Source organism: Narcine bancroftii, chromosome 8, assembly GCF_036971445.1.
Source record: "Narcine bancroftii isolate sNarBan1 chromosome 8, sNarBan1.hap1, whole genome shotgun sequence".
Classification (NCBI taxonomy): domain Eukaryota; kingdom Metazoa; phylum Chordata; class Chondrichthyes; order Torpediniformes; family Narcinidae; genus Narcine; species Narcine bancroftii.
Genome location: NC_091476.1, coordinates 50621839 through 50639136, shown reverse-complemented (window position 1 = coordinate 50639136; position 17298 = coordinate 50621839). Strand labels below are relative to the sequence as shown.

Sequence of the window (17298 nt, the reverse complement as noted above, 5' to 3'; positions counted from 1 at the left end):
TAATATGTTGTGCACATCCAGCTATTGTTTGGACATCTATACATGACTGAAAACAGTCTTTTTTACCCTTACCATTTCTTAACTTTACCCACAATGATTCTATATCTTTTGATCCTACAGGATGTCACCTCTCTCTAATGATCCAATGTTGTTCCTTACTATCAGAACCATACCACCCCCTCAACGTTTCTGCCTATCCTTTTGATATATTGTGTATCCTTGGACATTCAGCTCCTAATGACATTAAAACCTATAGCCATGACTCTGTGATGGCAACAACATCATACATGCCAATCTGTAGTTGTACAAGGTCATCCATTTATTTTTTATGCTTGTGTGTATTTAAATATAAAACCTTTAGTCCTGCATTTGTTACTTTTCTTGACTGTTTCCCTGTTGCATTGCAACTTACTCCAGTGGCTGCAATTTTGCCCTATCTGCCTGTACTTCTACACAAACTCTTTATCAGCTGTCTCTACATGTGGACCTATCTTCCTTTTCACTTTGGTCACAGCTCTCTGTGAATTAGTTTAAACCCCTCCCCCCAAACAGCTTAGGAAATCTCCCTGCCAGGAATATTAGTTCCCCTCAAGTTCAGGTGCAACCCGTCCCACTTATATAGGTCACCAGAAAACAACTTGAAACCATCTCTTCATCCACTCATTAGTCTGCGCTATCCTTGAGTTCTGACCTTCCCTAGCTCATGACACCAGGAGTAATACTAAGGTTATCACCTTGGAGGTTCTGCTCGTCAGCCTCTTTCTTAACTCCCCAAACTTACTTTTCAGGGCCTCTACCCACTCCTGTCTATGTTAATGGTGCCAATATGTGCCGCAACCTCTGGCTACTCTCCCTCCACTTTAAGACTATTCTGCACCTGCATAGAGACATTCTGTGCCAAAACACCCGGGAGGCGAGACATTATCCTGGAGTCTCTTTTGCAGTTGCAGAATCTCCAATCTGTCCCCCTAAATATCAAGTCTCCTATGCCTATCACTGTACCTGATTTCTTAAATTTAAAAAAGTTTAAATTTAGACATACAGCACGGTAACAGGACATTTCAGCCCACTAGTCTGTGCCACCCAATTATATCCAATTAACCTACACCCCCGGTACCTTTTGAAGGGTGGGAGGAAAGCAGAACTCCCGGGGAAAACCCACACACACACACACACACACACACACACACACACACACACACACACACACACACACACACACACACACACACACACACACACACACACACACACACACACACACACGGAGAATGTACAAACTCCTTACAGACTGCATGGGATTCAAGCCTCGGTCCTGATCACCGGTGCTGTAAAGGCATTGTGCTTATCATTACGCCAACAATGCTGCCCTTACACCAACCATGCTGACTTCACCCTTCCCTTCTGATGCTTAGAGCTGACTATAGTGCCTTGCCCAGATAGATCATTCCCCCACAGTAAGGGGAATGGCCACAGGAGCACACTGCACTGCCTACCTGTTCCCTTTCCCTTTTCTGACTGTTACCCAGCTACCTTCCCCTTGCCTCCTAGGTGTTCTTGCAACCCCCTTAACTCCCGTCTATCATGCCCTCAGCCTTCTGAATAATCTGAACTTCATCATTCTCCAGCTCCAATTCCCCAACATGGTTTGTAGGAGGTACCTCTTTCATATGAAGTCGTGAAGGATACTTCTGGCTTCCCTGACTATCCACATTGTGCAAGATGAGCATACGCCCTGACTGTTGTTCCGACTGTCTATTAAATAGGAAGAGGTTAGAGAAACGTGCCCTTTCTTTCTCTCAACTCCTGCACCACTGCCTCAGCCTCTCGAGTCAAAGCCGCAAATTACAATTCCCACACTGGGCCACTCACACAATGGCCTCTCCGCTTGAGCTTCCCTTCCTTTTATTGGCTACAACAAATTAGCTAAGGAAGATATTGAACCAAGCACCTACCACTGCCATGGCTTTTTAAACACTCCTCTTCCTATTCACAGTCCCACTCCCATGGTCCACGATGAAATACAATATATGATACAATATGATATATACACAAAATATATGCAATATTATATGGTATGATATATGATACAATATGATATGATATATAATATGAGAGGTTATTGTCATATACATGAGTACAGTTGCAGTGAAATTCTTACTTGCTGCAGTCAGACTGGTCCGTAAGATGCACCACCTACAATGGTATAAATTAAGTTATCATAATGTGCCACGAGAGAGAAAAAGAGATAATAAATATAAAAAGATCAATAAATAAATAGCCAACCTGATGAACAATCTTGAATAATGACAATTGCAGCATTATGCAAGACATTAAAGGGATTGGCAGATGGAACAAATCCCGCTGCATCTCTATGGACCATGAAAAGTGTTTTCAATGCCACACTCATTCTATCGACTGCACTCAGGACAAACTAGTGTGCCCGCAAGTGACCATACTCATCATTGCTCTTCATGGACTGACCACCAAAGGTCAGTATATTGATGATTTGTCCAATGTTTTCCCTCAGTTTCAGATTGCACAGTCACATGTGCCAATAAGGAATGAGGCCATTAATTGCTTCCATTTGATCAGGAAAGCTCTCCTGCATAACACCGGCATTTCCTTTGTGAATTGCAAAAGGTAGGGCATTGGTTTGTCTGAGATTTGACAGAATGTCAGTAAGGGATACCAAACTATAAAAATAGCATAGTGTTTTTCCCATGGGAATTTTCCTCTCTGGAATTCCCGTTGTCTCCTGCGATGAATAGCACACTGTGCAAAGCAAGGATACACCTGAAAAAGAACTGCCTGGGTAGCTTGAGTGACCGAGTATGAAAGACAGTAGGTTAACAGGATGCTGAATAACAATAGTGTGTCAGTAGAGAGGGTCCCAGTAGAGTGTGTGTCAGTAGAGAGTGGGCCAGTAGAGAGTGTGTCAGTAGAGTGTATGTCAGTAGTGAGTGGGCCAGTAGAGAGTGTGTCAGTAGAGTGTGTGTCAGTAGTGAGTGGGCCAGTAGAGTGTGTGTCAGTAGAGAGTGGGCCAGTAGAGAGTGTATCAGTAGTGAATGAGCTAGTAGAGAGTGTGTCAGTAGAGTGTGTGTCAGTAGAGAGTGTGTTAGAAGGGTCTGTGACAATATTGACTTGTTTGTCCACCTAATTTACATTTGATCAGTTGCCGACAGGTTCACTGGATATTCTCAGCAAAATATTGGGGATGCAGATGAATTGACCAATGAAGCCAAATCTAAACATTATATCTGAGGAATTTGAATTTAGACAAATAATTTGGAATGATGGAATTAGCTTTTTGGCAACTATGATCATGAATTATACCAGACTATGATGAAACAAAAGCCTAGTTCACCAGTGTTAACCACCTTCACCCGGTCAGAATGTGCATGAAACAAGCCTCACCTTCCATGGTTAACTCTCAATTGCTCTGTTAAATGGCCCAGCACATTCCTCAGTTGTGCCAGTCCACCTCATGGACTCCTGTGGACTGATGTTCTGTCGACTAATGAAGCATCAGCCTGAGATAGTTGCAAAGCAGGCAGTTCAGTTTCAGGTTATGCTCTCGCTTTGCTTTGAAGCTCTTACTGCTGGCTTGAGATTCTATGCCTTGCAATGCTGGTATAGTTTGTCATTGCCTGGAGAATAGAGTAAATTTGTGTGGAGAGTGAGTTAGTTTACATTTCAGCCAAGTGGCTCTGCTAAGTGAGCAGAGAGGACTTTGCAATTGTCCATAAGGATGTGTAAGGCCATAATCTTACAACGATCAAAACCGCAAACCCATCCAGTTTTTTTGAATCCATTTGAGAGCAGAGATGGATATTAATCCTTGCTACAATCAACAACCTTGGTTGGTTCAAGGGAAAGTACGAGGTGGATGCACTTCCATGTGAGATACCAATATCTGGGATACATGAAAAGTGCTCCAGTCATAATCCAACCTTGCATACCGTGATGAGATTTGAGTTCATCCCCTCCTGGGTATGTAGACGCTTCCAGCCTGGATAAAAAAGTGAAGATGGCACCTTGCTTCCATATTGCCAGATGGGGTCAAATTTCAATGCCAAGAATGGTGTGGATCTTCAGGGATCCAGATGTTGTTCCACTATAAGGAAGGGTAATTATACTGAAGCCTGAAGCCATTGCAGACAGGAATCCCAATGAATCTTGCACCAAAATTGCCAGAATCCTTATCACTAAGAAAAAGATCAGCAACATGCTGGTGGAACTCGACGGGACAGGCAGCATCCATGAAACATAATAGACAGTCAATGGAGCCAAAACTGTTCATCAGCTATCTCTGAAATATTGACTACCTGTTGTCAACTGAGTTCCTCCAGTGTTGCGCAAGTCTTCAATTATCCACAGTCTGGTTGCTGCAATAGACAAGTAGTTCGACTATTCTTTGAAGGAATATAGTCAATGCCCTGCAACTGTCCACCAGTTGCTCATATTGGCTTCATTGTATTATTGTAGTATTAGTTTCATTGAATTAGTCAGGGGAAGTCTGTCATCACAGGCGCAGTCATTACCGGAAGGCACCCTGTGGTGAGTGAGCTTGGCTGTCTGTAATTTAATGGTCTGACTCATCAGTAGCCTCACCGATGTAGTTAAAGAGCTAAACTGAAAGAATATTCCTACTAACAGGTCTATAAATAGCAGAAAGAGTTGATATTGATCATGAATTTATTGTTATATTCACTGTACCATGTACATACACCCAACATTCTTGCTGCAACTGACCATGTAACGGTACATCCACGTGAATAGGGTGGTGAAGAAGGCTTTTAGTATGCTGGCCTTTATCAATCATTGCATGGAATATAGGAGTTGGGAGGTGATGTTGAGATTGTATAAGACGTTGGTGCGGCCTAATTTGGAGTTCTGTGTGCAGTTCTGGTCGCCTAATTATAGGAAGGATATAAACAGAGTGGAGAGAGTGCAGAGAAGGTTTACCAGAATGTTACCTGGGTTTAAGCATCTAGAGTATAGGGAGAGATTGGACAGATTAGGTCTTTATTCTTTGGAGCGTAGAAGGTTGAGAGGGGATTTGATAGAAGTATTTAAGATTATGAAAGGGATAGACAGAGTGGATGTGGATAGACTATTTCCGTTAAGAGGAGGAAAGATTAAAACAAGAGGACATGAGTTAAGAATTAAGGGGCAGAGGTTTAGAGGTAACATGAGGGGGAACTTCTTTACTCAGAGAGTGGTAGCCATGTGGAATGAGCTTCCGGGAGAAATAGTGGCGGCGGAGTCAATTGTATTATTTAAGAAAAGGTTGGACAGGTATATGGATGAGAAGAAGATGGAGGGAGGTGGGACTAGAAAGGGGTGTTTGGTTCGGTGTGGACTAGAAGGGCCTAATGGCCTGTTTCCGTGCTGTAATTGTTATGTTATATGCTATGTTATATGTACTTCATAAAAAATAATAACAGACCTTAAATTAGAAAGTGATAATAAACACAAAAGATAGTTAAGATATATTTACAGTTACAGTAAAGCAAGAAAAATTAGTGGCATTACAATGGTGCAGATTGTCATCTTGTGGTGTCGGAACAGTCCATCATTAATGTAACGAGATTCAAGAGCCTGGTAGTGGTTGGACAGAAAACATTCTAGAAGCTCGAGGTGCAGATCCTCAACCAGGTTCTCAACTAAATGTAACATTCTTTTTTTTTCTAGATTCGCTCTGCAATCTCACCCTGGACAGTGGATATTCTGAAATAGTTAATTCAACATGGCTGCTTGCAAACAACAAGACTTGCTCAAACAGATCTGAAATCCCCGTTCCTCACCAGGCTCCAAGTGAGCAGTACTGGGAGTAAGTAGGTTCTTTTCCAATCTCTTTATTGATTCCTTGAGAAAAATAATGTCAGGTACATAGATACATTTGAAATAATGCTTAAGTAAAAGTAAAATAAAATTACAGATGGTAAACAACAGTAAACAAGATACGTATGATCCATGTTAATGAGTAAAAAAAAAGAAAAAAAAAGTTCTGTCACTAATCTAATTTCTAAACCCAACCTTTTATATGAATGGTTACAAGCAAAGTCAGGTGTCATTTACTGATTCCGATACTAATAGGTTCAGAAAATAGAAGAAAGAAAATTAATCAAGACCAAAAATAATTGATCAATAAATTTTGAAAATAATCGAAAAAAGAATCCCAAAGAGAGAAAAAAATTAATTCACGTTTTAGTAGTTGAACACCTAATTTTCTCTAGAGAGGGGGATGCCATCAAATCCAATAACCATTGTGTATGGGTGGGAGGGAGAATATCTTTCCCTTGCAGCAGAACGAGCCTCTTAGCGATCAGGAAATAAAAGTAAGTATGTTGTTGCGGAGAGCCGCCTGACTGAAGCGAAGATCGAAATGGTCATCTGCAAAACTAATGGTGACACTGCTGGATCTGCTGTCATAATAGCACTGACACTGGTGCGGATCTAAATGTTATGAGCCCAAAGGACCCCAAAACCCAGCAGCGATAGATATTCACCACATCAAGTAGTTACTTAAACAAAAGTTGTTTTTAATGATCTTTAAACATGAAAACAGAATCAAACTTTAACTTATCACTATTAACTATCCTAACTTAACCCCCTTCTAATTCTAAGTGCACGTGTACGTAATGCGTGTGTAAGTTTAAGAAAAGTTCTTTGGTTCACATTTCAATCTCACTTGACATTCGCCCAAGTTCACTGGTTGCAGGCATTTCTTATACTGTGCACAGAATTGAACATGTATAAAGTTCATCAGGCTTTGGTGCTCGAAAGGTAAATGTTTATTGCTCAGGAAGGTTCTTGCAGGTTTGCAGAGAGAGATGTGTGGTTCCTGGATTTCTACAACAGAGGTATCACCATTAGTCACCTCAATGTCTTGGTGATGAAACTTGCCCCATCAGGATTCTCCAGATGATAACCTCTTTCCTTCAGGCTCCCACAGAGTTCCTTTCTGTTCCCCTTATTCCAACATCAGTTTGCACTTCCAGCCATCCGCCACTCTGGAGCTTCTGTTTCAGTTCCAAAAAGCTTCTCCTGGCTTGTTACAGTTTTCTGTGTCACACAGAGTCAAAGAATCCATTCTGTCTGTCTCTCTCTCTCTCTCTCTATCTGAGATTCAAACTGCCAGCAGCATGTCCTTCTCTCTCTCACTTGCAAAACCCCTCCTTCTCCAGCAAACAATAGGAGTTTGTCTTTTTGGTCAATCTGTTGATTTAGGTAAACAAGACCTCTCAATGACCTTTGATGAGCACTTTGCAGAGAGGTCGAAAGCCTTGCAAAAAGGTCCAGAACAGACAACCTGGCTCTGGTTGTTCTTGCAGACAATAGTCCATTCATTTCATGACATCATACCAATTAGCACCTACTTGTGCATAGCATTCTCCACATTTTTTGTAAAGTCACTGAATATGAATTCCTCAGTATTTCCAATAAGATCTGTTTTAAAGTGTGTGTATGTAACCTACTCTAATTTTACCAATTTATCTCCCAAAAACTTTCCCAAATATTCCATCATACAGGAAAGTGGGGAATGGGGACAAAGCACTGTTCCGCACGGTCCTACTGCCCTATATTAATGCCAATGGTTCCATACAGACTTTAAATGGCCTGTTAAAGGAGCCAACAGTGTTTTATTTTTAAATCCTGCGACCACAGAGTTCTGTCCCCAAAATGGCGGCATCTATGCTGGGCAGTGTACAAGGGGTGCAGACTCAGTGGGAGCAGCGGACTGGCACAGGGCCCCAGAAAGAGAAAGAACAACACCTCCCCCTCATTGAGAAGGAGAAGCATAGGAGACAACCCTACTGGGAAGGTGACCTTGGCCATTGAACAGCAAGGGGCTCACCAGCTGTTGGACTCACACAGGCTGGCTGAAACAAAACACAAAAATCTGCAAACACCACAGTTGAAGGAAAAACACAAATATGGAGAAACTTAGCAGGTCAGACAATGTCCTTTACATAGCAAATTACATAATCGACATTTCAAGGGATTGGAAAATGTCAGTAGACATCCGAACAAAAGATTCGGTGGTTGGGGGAGCGGTGTGTGGAGGGAATGTTTCACACAGGTTGTGGATTGCTGGTGGCTTGAGATCAAAGGAACCATACAGGCAGTGGGCTGCTGGAGACTGACTCATGGTAACCAAGTGTCAGTGTTAGAGTGGCTGCTGAGGGAAAGAAAGGTTCCTGAAGGGCCCCGGGCACTATTTTTTAAAATTTTAATTTAAAATGAATTAGACATACAGCACAGTTACAGGTCATTTCAGCACACGAGCTTGAGCCACCCAATTAATCTACTGTGGTGGCGATCGAGCCAGCGCTCTGGGCAGCGTGTGCAACCAAAGGCCAGCAGCTTGTGCAGCATCACTGGCCCCAACAAGCAAACTGGCAGGTGGATGGCAAGGGGAGCTTAAAGACCAGCAACCCCAAAATGGCGCTGGCCTTGCTGCCCAGCTAACAGACAGGGACAGGACGCGGGGAAGAGGGCATTGTTATGCAGGAAAGAACCCATGTTCAGGAAACCCGCTTTTGTTATGCATGTTGAGACATCAGCCAAAGAGGGATCACGATGGGAACAGTACAAGTTTAAAAGTCGAGCCTGAGCCCTAATAAAACACAAAGCTTAACCTGACTACACCATGTGTGTGGATGTCTTCTTTCGAGTAGGCCACAGCTACACTAGATGTCCGGTACATTTCCAATGGTGGGAAGAAACTGGAACCCCTGAGGAAGACTCACACATGGGGAGAACATGCAAATTCCTTACAGACAGTGTGGGTTTCGAATGCTGGTCCTGATCGCTGATGCTGTAAAGGAATTGCCCTAACAGTTACGCTAAATGGCCGCCCTCACCACCCCCTCCCACTGAAGGCTTCTTGATCGTATTGGAGGTTTGGACCTGGAGATCGGGTTGCCGATGGTTTGAACTGGAGTCTAGGATGCTACCGATTCTGCAGAGGTGCTGGAGGTGAATCCTTGGGCATTCTGCCTCAAGGGGCACCGGGCAATGTTGATGGCGACTCTTTGTTTACATGACAATAAAAGGAACCTTGAATCTTGAGAACTAAAACTGCTGTTTGATCCTTGCATGTATTTGGTTCAGATGTTCGGAGCAGCAGAAAAATAAACTTCCGTGTGTTGATAGCATCTTCCATACTGAGATCAGAGGAAAGTTAGGATGGATCAAAACATTTTAAAGATACAATAGTCTAAAGAAAAGAAGTATTAATTATCCCAGGTTGCATCTGAAGCAGGACCAAGAGATTCAGACCTGAGTCAGAAGATGGAGTGACTTCATGGTCAAAGCCAGCCTTGGCAGATCAAAACTCTGCTCAGCTTCAGTCCTTAAAGTTTTACCATAGTTTCTAAAATATTTGAATAAGCCAGTTTTTACCCTCTTGGAACCCATAAGCTGTAGTTAATTGTAAATTATTTATTAATTTTGGGGTTCTCTGCACAGAATTGACAGGTAATTCTTCATGAACTTCGATCATGCTGTTTTAATTCAGAAGGATGTTTTGTCTTTTGCTGTATGACTTTGCAACTGTTTTTACTTCACCCATGGTGTCTGCAGATTTTCATGCTTTACTTCTTGCAACCGTGAAGAGTTAGCAGGTCAAATCCATTATTGTGACCCAAAAAATGTAAAAAATGATTTGCAATATTTCCATTGGAGGGAGAGTAACACTTCTTTTGACTGGACACTCAGATTCAGCATAACTACAGCATAAAACTAGCCCAGTACAACATAAACTACAGCATCAAACCAGCTCAGGACACCACAAACTACAGCATCAAACTAGCCCAGTACAACATAAACTATAGCATCAAACCTGCCAAGGACACCACAAACTACAGCATCAAACCACCTCAGTACACCAGAAACTATAGCATCAAACCAGCCCAGTACACCACAAACTATAGCATCAAACCAGCCCAGTACACCACAAACTATAGCATCAAACCAGCCCAGTACACCAGAAACTATAGTATCAAACCAACTCAGTACACCACAAACTATAGCAACAAACTAGACCAGTACACCAGAAACTATAGCATCAAACCTGCCCAGGACACCACAAACTACAGCATCCAACCACCTCAGTACAGCATAAACTACAGCATCAAACCACTTCAGTATACCATAAATTACAACATCAAGCCACCCCAGTAGACCACAAACTACAGCATCAAATCAGCCCAGTACACCACAAACTGCAGCATCAAACAAGCCCAGGACACTACAAACTACAGCATTAAACCAGTCTAGTACACCACAAACTACAGCATCAAACCACCTCAGTACACCAGAAACTAGAGCGTCAAACCAGCCCAGTACACCACAAACTACAGCATCCAACTGTCTTGGGTAAACTTATATCTCTCATTTTGTTCATTTTAGATTGGTCACAATGTTTGAGCTACCAAAAGAAAATAGACACACACACCGAGAGCAGTTCAGTTTATACAAATGTTTATTACAAATTCAAAAGCTGATTTCAAACTACAATATGCAAGCCCTTCCCAACTATACTTATCAACGCCTGGACTGGTCCCAACTGCCGAAGCGAGGCAACAACTGCACACTTGTAGTAGGTTGTCAGGGTGCCAGTAGCAGCTTCTCTACCTCCCCCGACCGGGACATTGGCTGGACTCTAGAAGTTCTTCTTCTTGCTGAGAGATGTTTCCACCTCTTGGAGAGTCTCAAACTTCAGCAGTGGGACCATGGCTTATATTATCCAAAAACTGCTGACCCAAGCACCTATTCCCAGCACAGTAAGAAAGATAAGCCAGCATGCGAGGCTTCAATCGAATAACATAATTTTCAGATTATCACTTTGAATACAATGGTTTATTTTGCATCAAGGCTAGGCCTCTGACAGTCTGTGATCAAAACAAGCAGGAAGATTAAATGTTCTTGGTACACAAATGTCCTTTCATCAGATAACAGCATCTCTGGCCCCTCGGTAGAATTTAGCTTATGTCTGCTGATTCTAAAAAACAAGCAGGTTCTCAGCCTTGTAGAAGCAAAGGCTGCAAAATTAAAAAACACAGTTAGAATCTTCCATTACACAAACCACCTCAGTACACCAAAAACTATAGCATCTAACCTGCCCAGGACACCACAAACTACAGCATCAAACCACTTCAGTACACCACAAATTACATAATCAAACCAGCCCAGTACTCCACAAACTATAGCATCAAACTGCCCAGGAGGCTAAAAACTACAGCATCGAACCACATCAGTACACCACAAACTACAGCATCAAATCAGCCCAGTACACCACAAACTGCAGCATCAAACAAGCCCAGGACACTACAAACTACAGCATCAAACCAACCTAGTACACCACAAACTACAGCATCAAATCAGCCCAGTACACCACAAACTGCAGCATCAAACAAGCCCAGGACACTACAAACTACAGCATCAAACCAACCTAGTACACCACAAACTACAGCATCAAACCTGCCAAAGACACCACAAACTACAGTATCAAACCACCTCAGTACACCACAAACTACAGCATCAAACCAGCCCAGGACACCACAAACTATAGCATCAAATCTGCCAAGGACACCACAAACTATAGCATCAACCACCTCAGTACACCAGAAACTATAGCATCAAACCAGCCCAGTACACCACAAACTATAGCATCAAACCAGCCCAGTACACCACAAACTATAGCATCAAATCTGCCAAGGACACCACAAACTATAGCATCAACCACCTCAGTACACCAGAAACTATAGCATCAAACCAGCCCAGTACACCACAAACTATAGCATCAAACCAGCCCAGTACACCAGAAACTATAGCATCAAACCAGCCCAGTACACCAGAAACTATAGCATCAAACCAGCCCAGGACACCAGAAACTATAGCATCAAACCAGCCCAGGACACCAGAAACTACAGCATTAAACCAGCCCAGGACACTACAAAGTACAGCATCAAACCAGCCCAGCACATCACTATAAAAATGGCAGCAACTTAAATGAGAACAATATTATGTTGAATGGAGGGGGTAATTGCAACTGATTTCTTGAGTTTGGCTCAGCCATGATCTTAGCACAAATAAATTGCTGGGGACAGCGGGGTGATTGAGTGTTGCACAAGGATTAAGATTACGCATATTTGTATTTATTTTCTAAGTAAATCAACAATGAAATTTACTGTGGCCAATATCACCAAGAGAGTGTAATTTGTGGCTAAAGCTATGCATAGATGGGGCCAGCTGTCGGTAAACAGCATTACAACACTGTTCTTCATGACCACCATGCTTAATTCCACTGTGCTGACTTCAGATTTGAGATTCATTGTCAGAATATATACATGGAATCACATACAACCCTAAGATTCTTCTTCTTGCGGGCGAAGCAGAATATCTACATATTAGTAGTGCAAAAAAAACATACATTATGTAAACATGTGAACAAATGACTGTGCAGTAGAGAGGAGCAGAAAAACAAACAATAAAATGCTAGAGTGGCAGCGCACATCTCTGTTAGCGAACCGGCTCCGTTTGTACCGTCACGCTGGCAGGGCAACTGCAGAAGATGGCACCATCAGGGCTTGCTCATTGTCTCATGGCTTAGGCCATAGGTTGCACCCTGGTCCATGTGACGATGTCACCACTGCACGGGGTGGAACTCATGTTGGCCTCAAAGGGGCACAAGTGAAATTCAAATCAACAGTTCTATTGGAAATCCCATTGAGTCCAGTGGTGTTTTCTTTGTGTAGCAGCCGCCATAATAGATGAGATGCTCGCACTGGAAGAAGGTCACAAACCCTGCCTGATGTTTGAGCAAGCCTTCCTCAAACAAATGCCGGAGGACATCCAACTCCTGCTAGCAGACGAGGACTTCTCAGACTCCAGGAAGGTTGCAGCCCGCGCTGACATGTTGTGGTGGATGAAGCGAGAAAGTGAGACCACCTTGAACCAGGTCACCCGCCCTACACCCAGCCAACCACAGCTCGACCCCAGACAGAAGACGGAGGAGCATCAGTTGACCTGGTGCTTTTATCACCAATTATGGGGAGCATAAGTCTGCAAGTGCCGCCAACCCTGCTCCGACCAGGGAAACGACTGGGTCAACCACCGCTGATGGCTGCGACGGCTGGCCACGTGAACAGCATCTTATATATGGTGGACAAGACCAACAGACAGCATTTCCTGGTGGACACCGGCGCAGAGTTGAGTGTGTTTTCTCCACCACCCTTGATACCCGCACAAGAGCACGAGGCCCAATCCTGCTTGGCATTCGATCGGCTCTGAAAGAAGTCCTCTAAGTTTCATCCACAGAACTTATCTATGGTGCAACACTGTCACAACAGGGGAGTTTCTCGGAGAAGACACTGAGCCTGGATGTGAGACCCCGACACTACTCGTGGACCTCTGCTGCAAGCTCGCCTTGTTAACACCCCCACCACCTACCCACCACAGCAATCACCCGGCCAACGTCCTCAAAGAGCTGGACTCAGCGGAGTTTGTGTTCGTCCGTCTTCCCTGCAACCAGCCCTCTGCAGCATCCGTATGTGGGGCCCCCATACAAAGCCCTCCAGTGATCAGGAAAAGCCTTTACTCTGGCCATTGGGGACAGGGAGGAACTTTTCACAATTGACTGGCTAAAGCTGGCACACATGGACTTAAACCAGCCCATGCAGACTGCCCAACCTAAACGGAGGGACTGGCCGCCCAAGCTGCAGGACGCGTAAGGTGGTTCTGGGGGTGGGGTTGTGTGGTGGTACACGGAGCAGCTGCGGAAGATGGCGCCATCAGGGCTTGCTCATTGCTTCATGGCTTAGGCCACAGCATACACCCTGGGCCATGTGATGACGTCACCACTGCACGGGGTGGGATTCACTTTGGCCTCAAAGGGGCGCACGTGAAATTCAAATAAACAGTTCTACTGGAAACCCCACTGAGTCCAGTGGTGTTTTCTGTGTGTAGCAGCCGCTACACTAACTAAGTGTCCCTGATTGAGTCGGATGGTGGAGGGAGTAGCAGATGTCCCTGAACCTGGTGGTGCAAAATATTATTTATTGATTTATTGTTTTTGTTTATTGGATATTGACCTATTGTTCAACTTTATATATATATCTATATAGATATATATAGATATATATAGATATATACACACATCTTTTCTTTTTTTTCTTTGGCTTGGCTACGCAGACGAAGATTTATGGAGGGGTAAATGTCCACATCAGCTGCAGGCTCGTTTGTGGCTGACAAGTCCGATGTGGGACAGGCAGACACGGTTGCAGCGGTTGCAGGGGAAAATTGGTTGGTTGGGGTTGGGTGTTGGGTTTTTCCTCCTTTGTCTTTTGTCAGTGAGGTGGGCTCTGCGGTCTTCTTCAAAGGAGGTTGCTGCCCGCCAAACTGTGAGGCATCAAGATGCAAGGTTTGAGGCGATATCAGCCCACTGGTGGTGGTCAATGTGGCAGGCACCAAGAGATTTCTTTAGGCAGTCCTTGTACCTCTTCTTTGGTGCACCTCTGTCACGGTGGCCAGTGGAGAGCTCGCCATATAACACGATCTTGGGAAGGCGATGGTCCTCTTTTCTGGAGATCTACTGTATATCTATATATAGACATGTGTATGTATAATAGGTAGATAGATAGATACACACACTGTATATAGATAGATAGATAGATAGTTAATTTCAGGCATTGTATTTGATACTGATGATGTACTGTGAAAAGTTTCCTTTTACAAGATATTCCCTTTTGTCATTTTATTTAGAAAATCGGTTTTACAACATACAAGTTCAATGGATGAGACAGGGAAAGTTGTCTGGTCCTTAGCCCTCTGTCTGCTTCTGGCCTGGCTGATTGTTTGCGGAGCACTTTCTAAAGGAATCAAATCTTCAGGAAAGGTGAAGTGATTGCTGGTGAACAGAGCTAAACAACTGGTGACAATGTACAGATTTCTTCAAGCAGTAAACTCGAATTGATGTGCGGTTTGAAATGGATTGATGTAACTTGTGGAGGCAATGGCTCCCTGAGGGCTATGGGATGAACAATTTACAAGCAGTCTGAAGATCTTTCCCTTGAGAGAATTCTCCAAGTGTTTGAGTTGTGGTCCACTTTTTAAGGATTTCAGTCACTGATGCAAGGCTCTGGTTGATCAGGGCTTCCAAAGTGGTTGATTGTGGTGTTTCGAGGAGATAGTTGAAATCAGTTGTGGAAACAGGAACATTAATCATTGTACTTTAGAGAAGGGAGGAGAAGGAGGACAAGGTACATAAATATCGTAGAAGATAAATTTATACAATTAAATTAAAAAGGGCACAGTAACAGGCCTTTCTGACCCATAGGCCCATGCAGCCCAAATACCCCCAACTGATCTACAATCTCCTTATGTTTGTGGAGAGTCTGCGTCCAGTTTCTTCAATGTAGAGAAGGCCACTATGGGAGCATCAAATGCAGTAGATGACTCTTGCAGATTAGAGAGAAGATTAGCAGGGTCCCTGTGCAAGGATGATATGAAAATTCATGAATAAAATCTGTGGCAGTTATCTACTGCGTTTGGTGTTCCTATTGTGGTCTTCTGTACATCAGGGAGACTGGACGCAGACTGGAAGGTCGTTTTGCTGAGCACCTTCGTTCTGTCTGCATCAATGACTGTGATCTCAGTAGCCAACTGTTTCAATTCTGCAGCCCACTCCTGTGCTGACATGTCTGTCCACTGTCAAACTAAGGCCACCCATAAATTGGAGGAGCAACACTTAATAGTCTGTCTTGGCACTCTCCAACTGGATGGCATTAACACAGATTTCCCCAGTTTCTGCTAGACCACTCCCTGCTCTTCCTTTCTTCCCCAACCCTCTGTCTCCTTTCCTCCAGCACTTTACCCTCTTCCCTCTCCATTCATAGGGGGACCCCCCTCCCTCTGTTTGCTATTGTGCCCTCCCACCCTTATTCACCTATTATTTCTCACCTGTGGGCCTGTGCTCCTCCCCTACATTTTGCTCACACCTAGATGAAGGGCTCAAGCCCTTGGTTATCTATTTTTATCTTTGCCTTGTAAATTACATTGTTTGACCTGCTGAAACACCAGCATTGTGTTTTTACTTAATTCATGGCATCTTCAGACTTCCATATTTTCACCAATATGTCCATGATTCTTTAATCAAAGAACAACTCAAAAGAATTCAGGAACAGGAACCAATAAGAGGAGTGTAATTCAATGATGCAGAATCATTTCATCCCAAAGAAGCATTGCAAAGGTTACTGACAAGGAAGTCAAAGACAGAATAAAAGCAAAAGAGAGGGCAAATGGGACTGCAAAATAAGGATTGAGTAGCTTTCAAAAACTGACAGAAAGGAACATATATAAAAAAAACAAGAGGAGAAAGAAATGAAATATGAAAGTAAGCCAAACAATGCCATAAAAGCGGACCTCCAAAGTTTTTTCAGACACATAAAGGATCAAAAATAAAGAGGAAAGAGTGGACATTGGGCCACTAGAAAATGATGCCAGCCAGAGAAATGGTAGTGGAGAACTAAAAAAGGTGGATGAACTGAATAGGTATTTTGCATCAGTATTCATTGTGGAAGACACCAGTGATGTGCCAGAAATGTAATGAGTGTCATGGGGCAGATGTGAGTAAGGAGAAGGTTCTTGGGTAGTTAAAAGGGGCTGAAGGTGATAAATCACCTGAACCAGATGGACTACATCCCAGGCTTCTGAAAGATGTAACTAAAGAGATTGTGAATGCATTAGTAATGATTTTTCAGGAATTACTAGAGTTGGGAATGGTTCCAGAGGATTGGAAAATTGCAAATGCCACACCACACTTCTGAAAGGGAAAGCACAAAAGACAGGAAATTACAGGCCTGTTAGCCTGACTTCTGTTGTCTGCAAGATACTAGTGACCATTATTAAGGATAAGGTTTCAGGGTACTTGAAGCACAAGATAAAATTTGCTGAAGTCAGCATGGTTTCCTTCGGGGGAGATCTTGCCTGACAAATCTGTTGGAGTTATTTGAGGAAGTAATGAGCAAGGCAGACAAAGGAGAGAAGGTGGATATTCAGAAGACCCTTGATAAGTTTCCTGCTAAACAAGATAAGAGCTCATAGTATTACAGGAAAGTTCAAGCATGGATAGAGGAAGGCAGTAGAAGGCAGTGGGAATAAAGGAGCCTTTTCTGACTGGCTGCTGGCAACCAGTGGTGTTCCGCAGCAGTCGGTGTTGGGTCCGATACTTTTCATGCTGTATATAAATGATTTAGATGACAGAATTGATGGCTTTGTGGCCAAATT

At 43.3% G+C, this 17298-nt stretch overlaps 1 protein-coding gene and 1 pseudogene across 4 annotated transcripts in view; both read left to right on the top strand.

Annotated features, from left to right (window-relative positions):
• Nucleotides 1-17298, top strand: part of LOC138740681 (sodium- and chloride-dependent neutral and basic amino acid transporter B(0+)-like) — a 69126-nt gene that overhangs the window by 29308 nt on the left and 22520 nt on the right. For all 4 annotated transcript variants that reach the window (XM_069893673.1, XM_069893671.1, XM_069893670.1 and 1 more), the window contains 2 exons: nucleotides 5698-5836; nucleotides 14776-14908. In XM_069893673.1, the coding sequence (XP_069749774.1) occupies nucleotides 5698-5836; nucleotides 14776-14908 (272 nt within the window). The remainder of the gene's footprint in view (nucleotides 1-5697; nucleotides 5837-14775; nucleotides 14909-17298) is intronic.
• Nucleotides 15449-15542, top strand: LOC138742180 (U6 spliceosomal RNA; annotated as a pseudogene).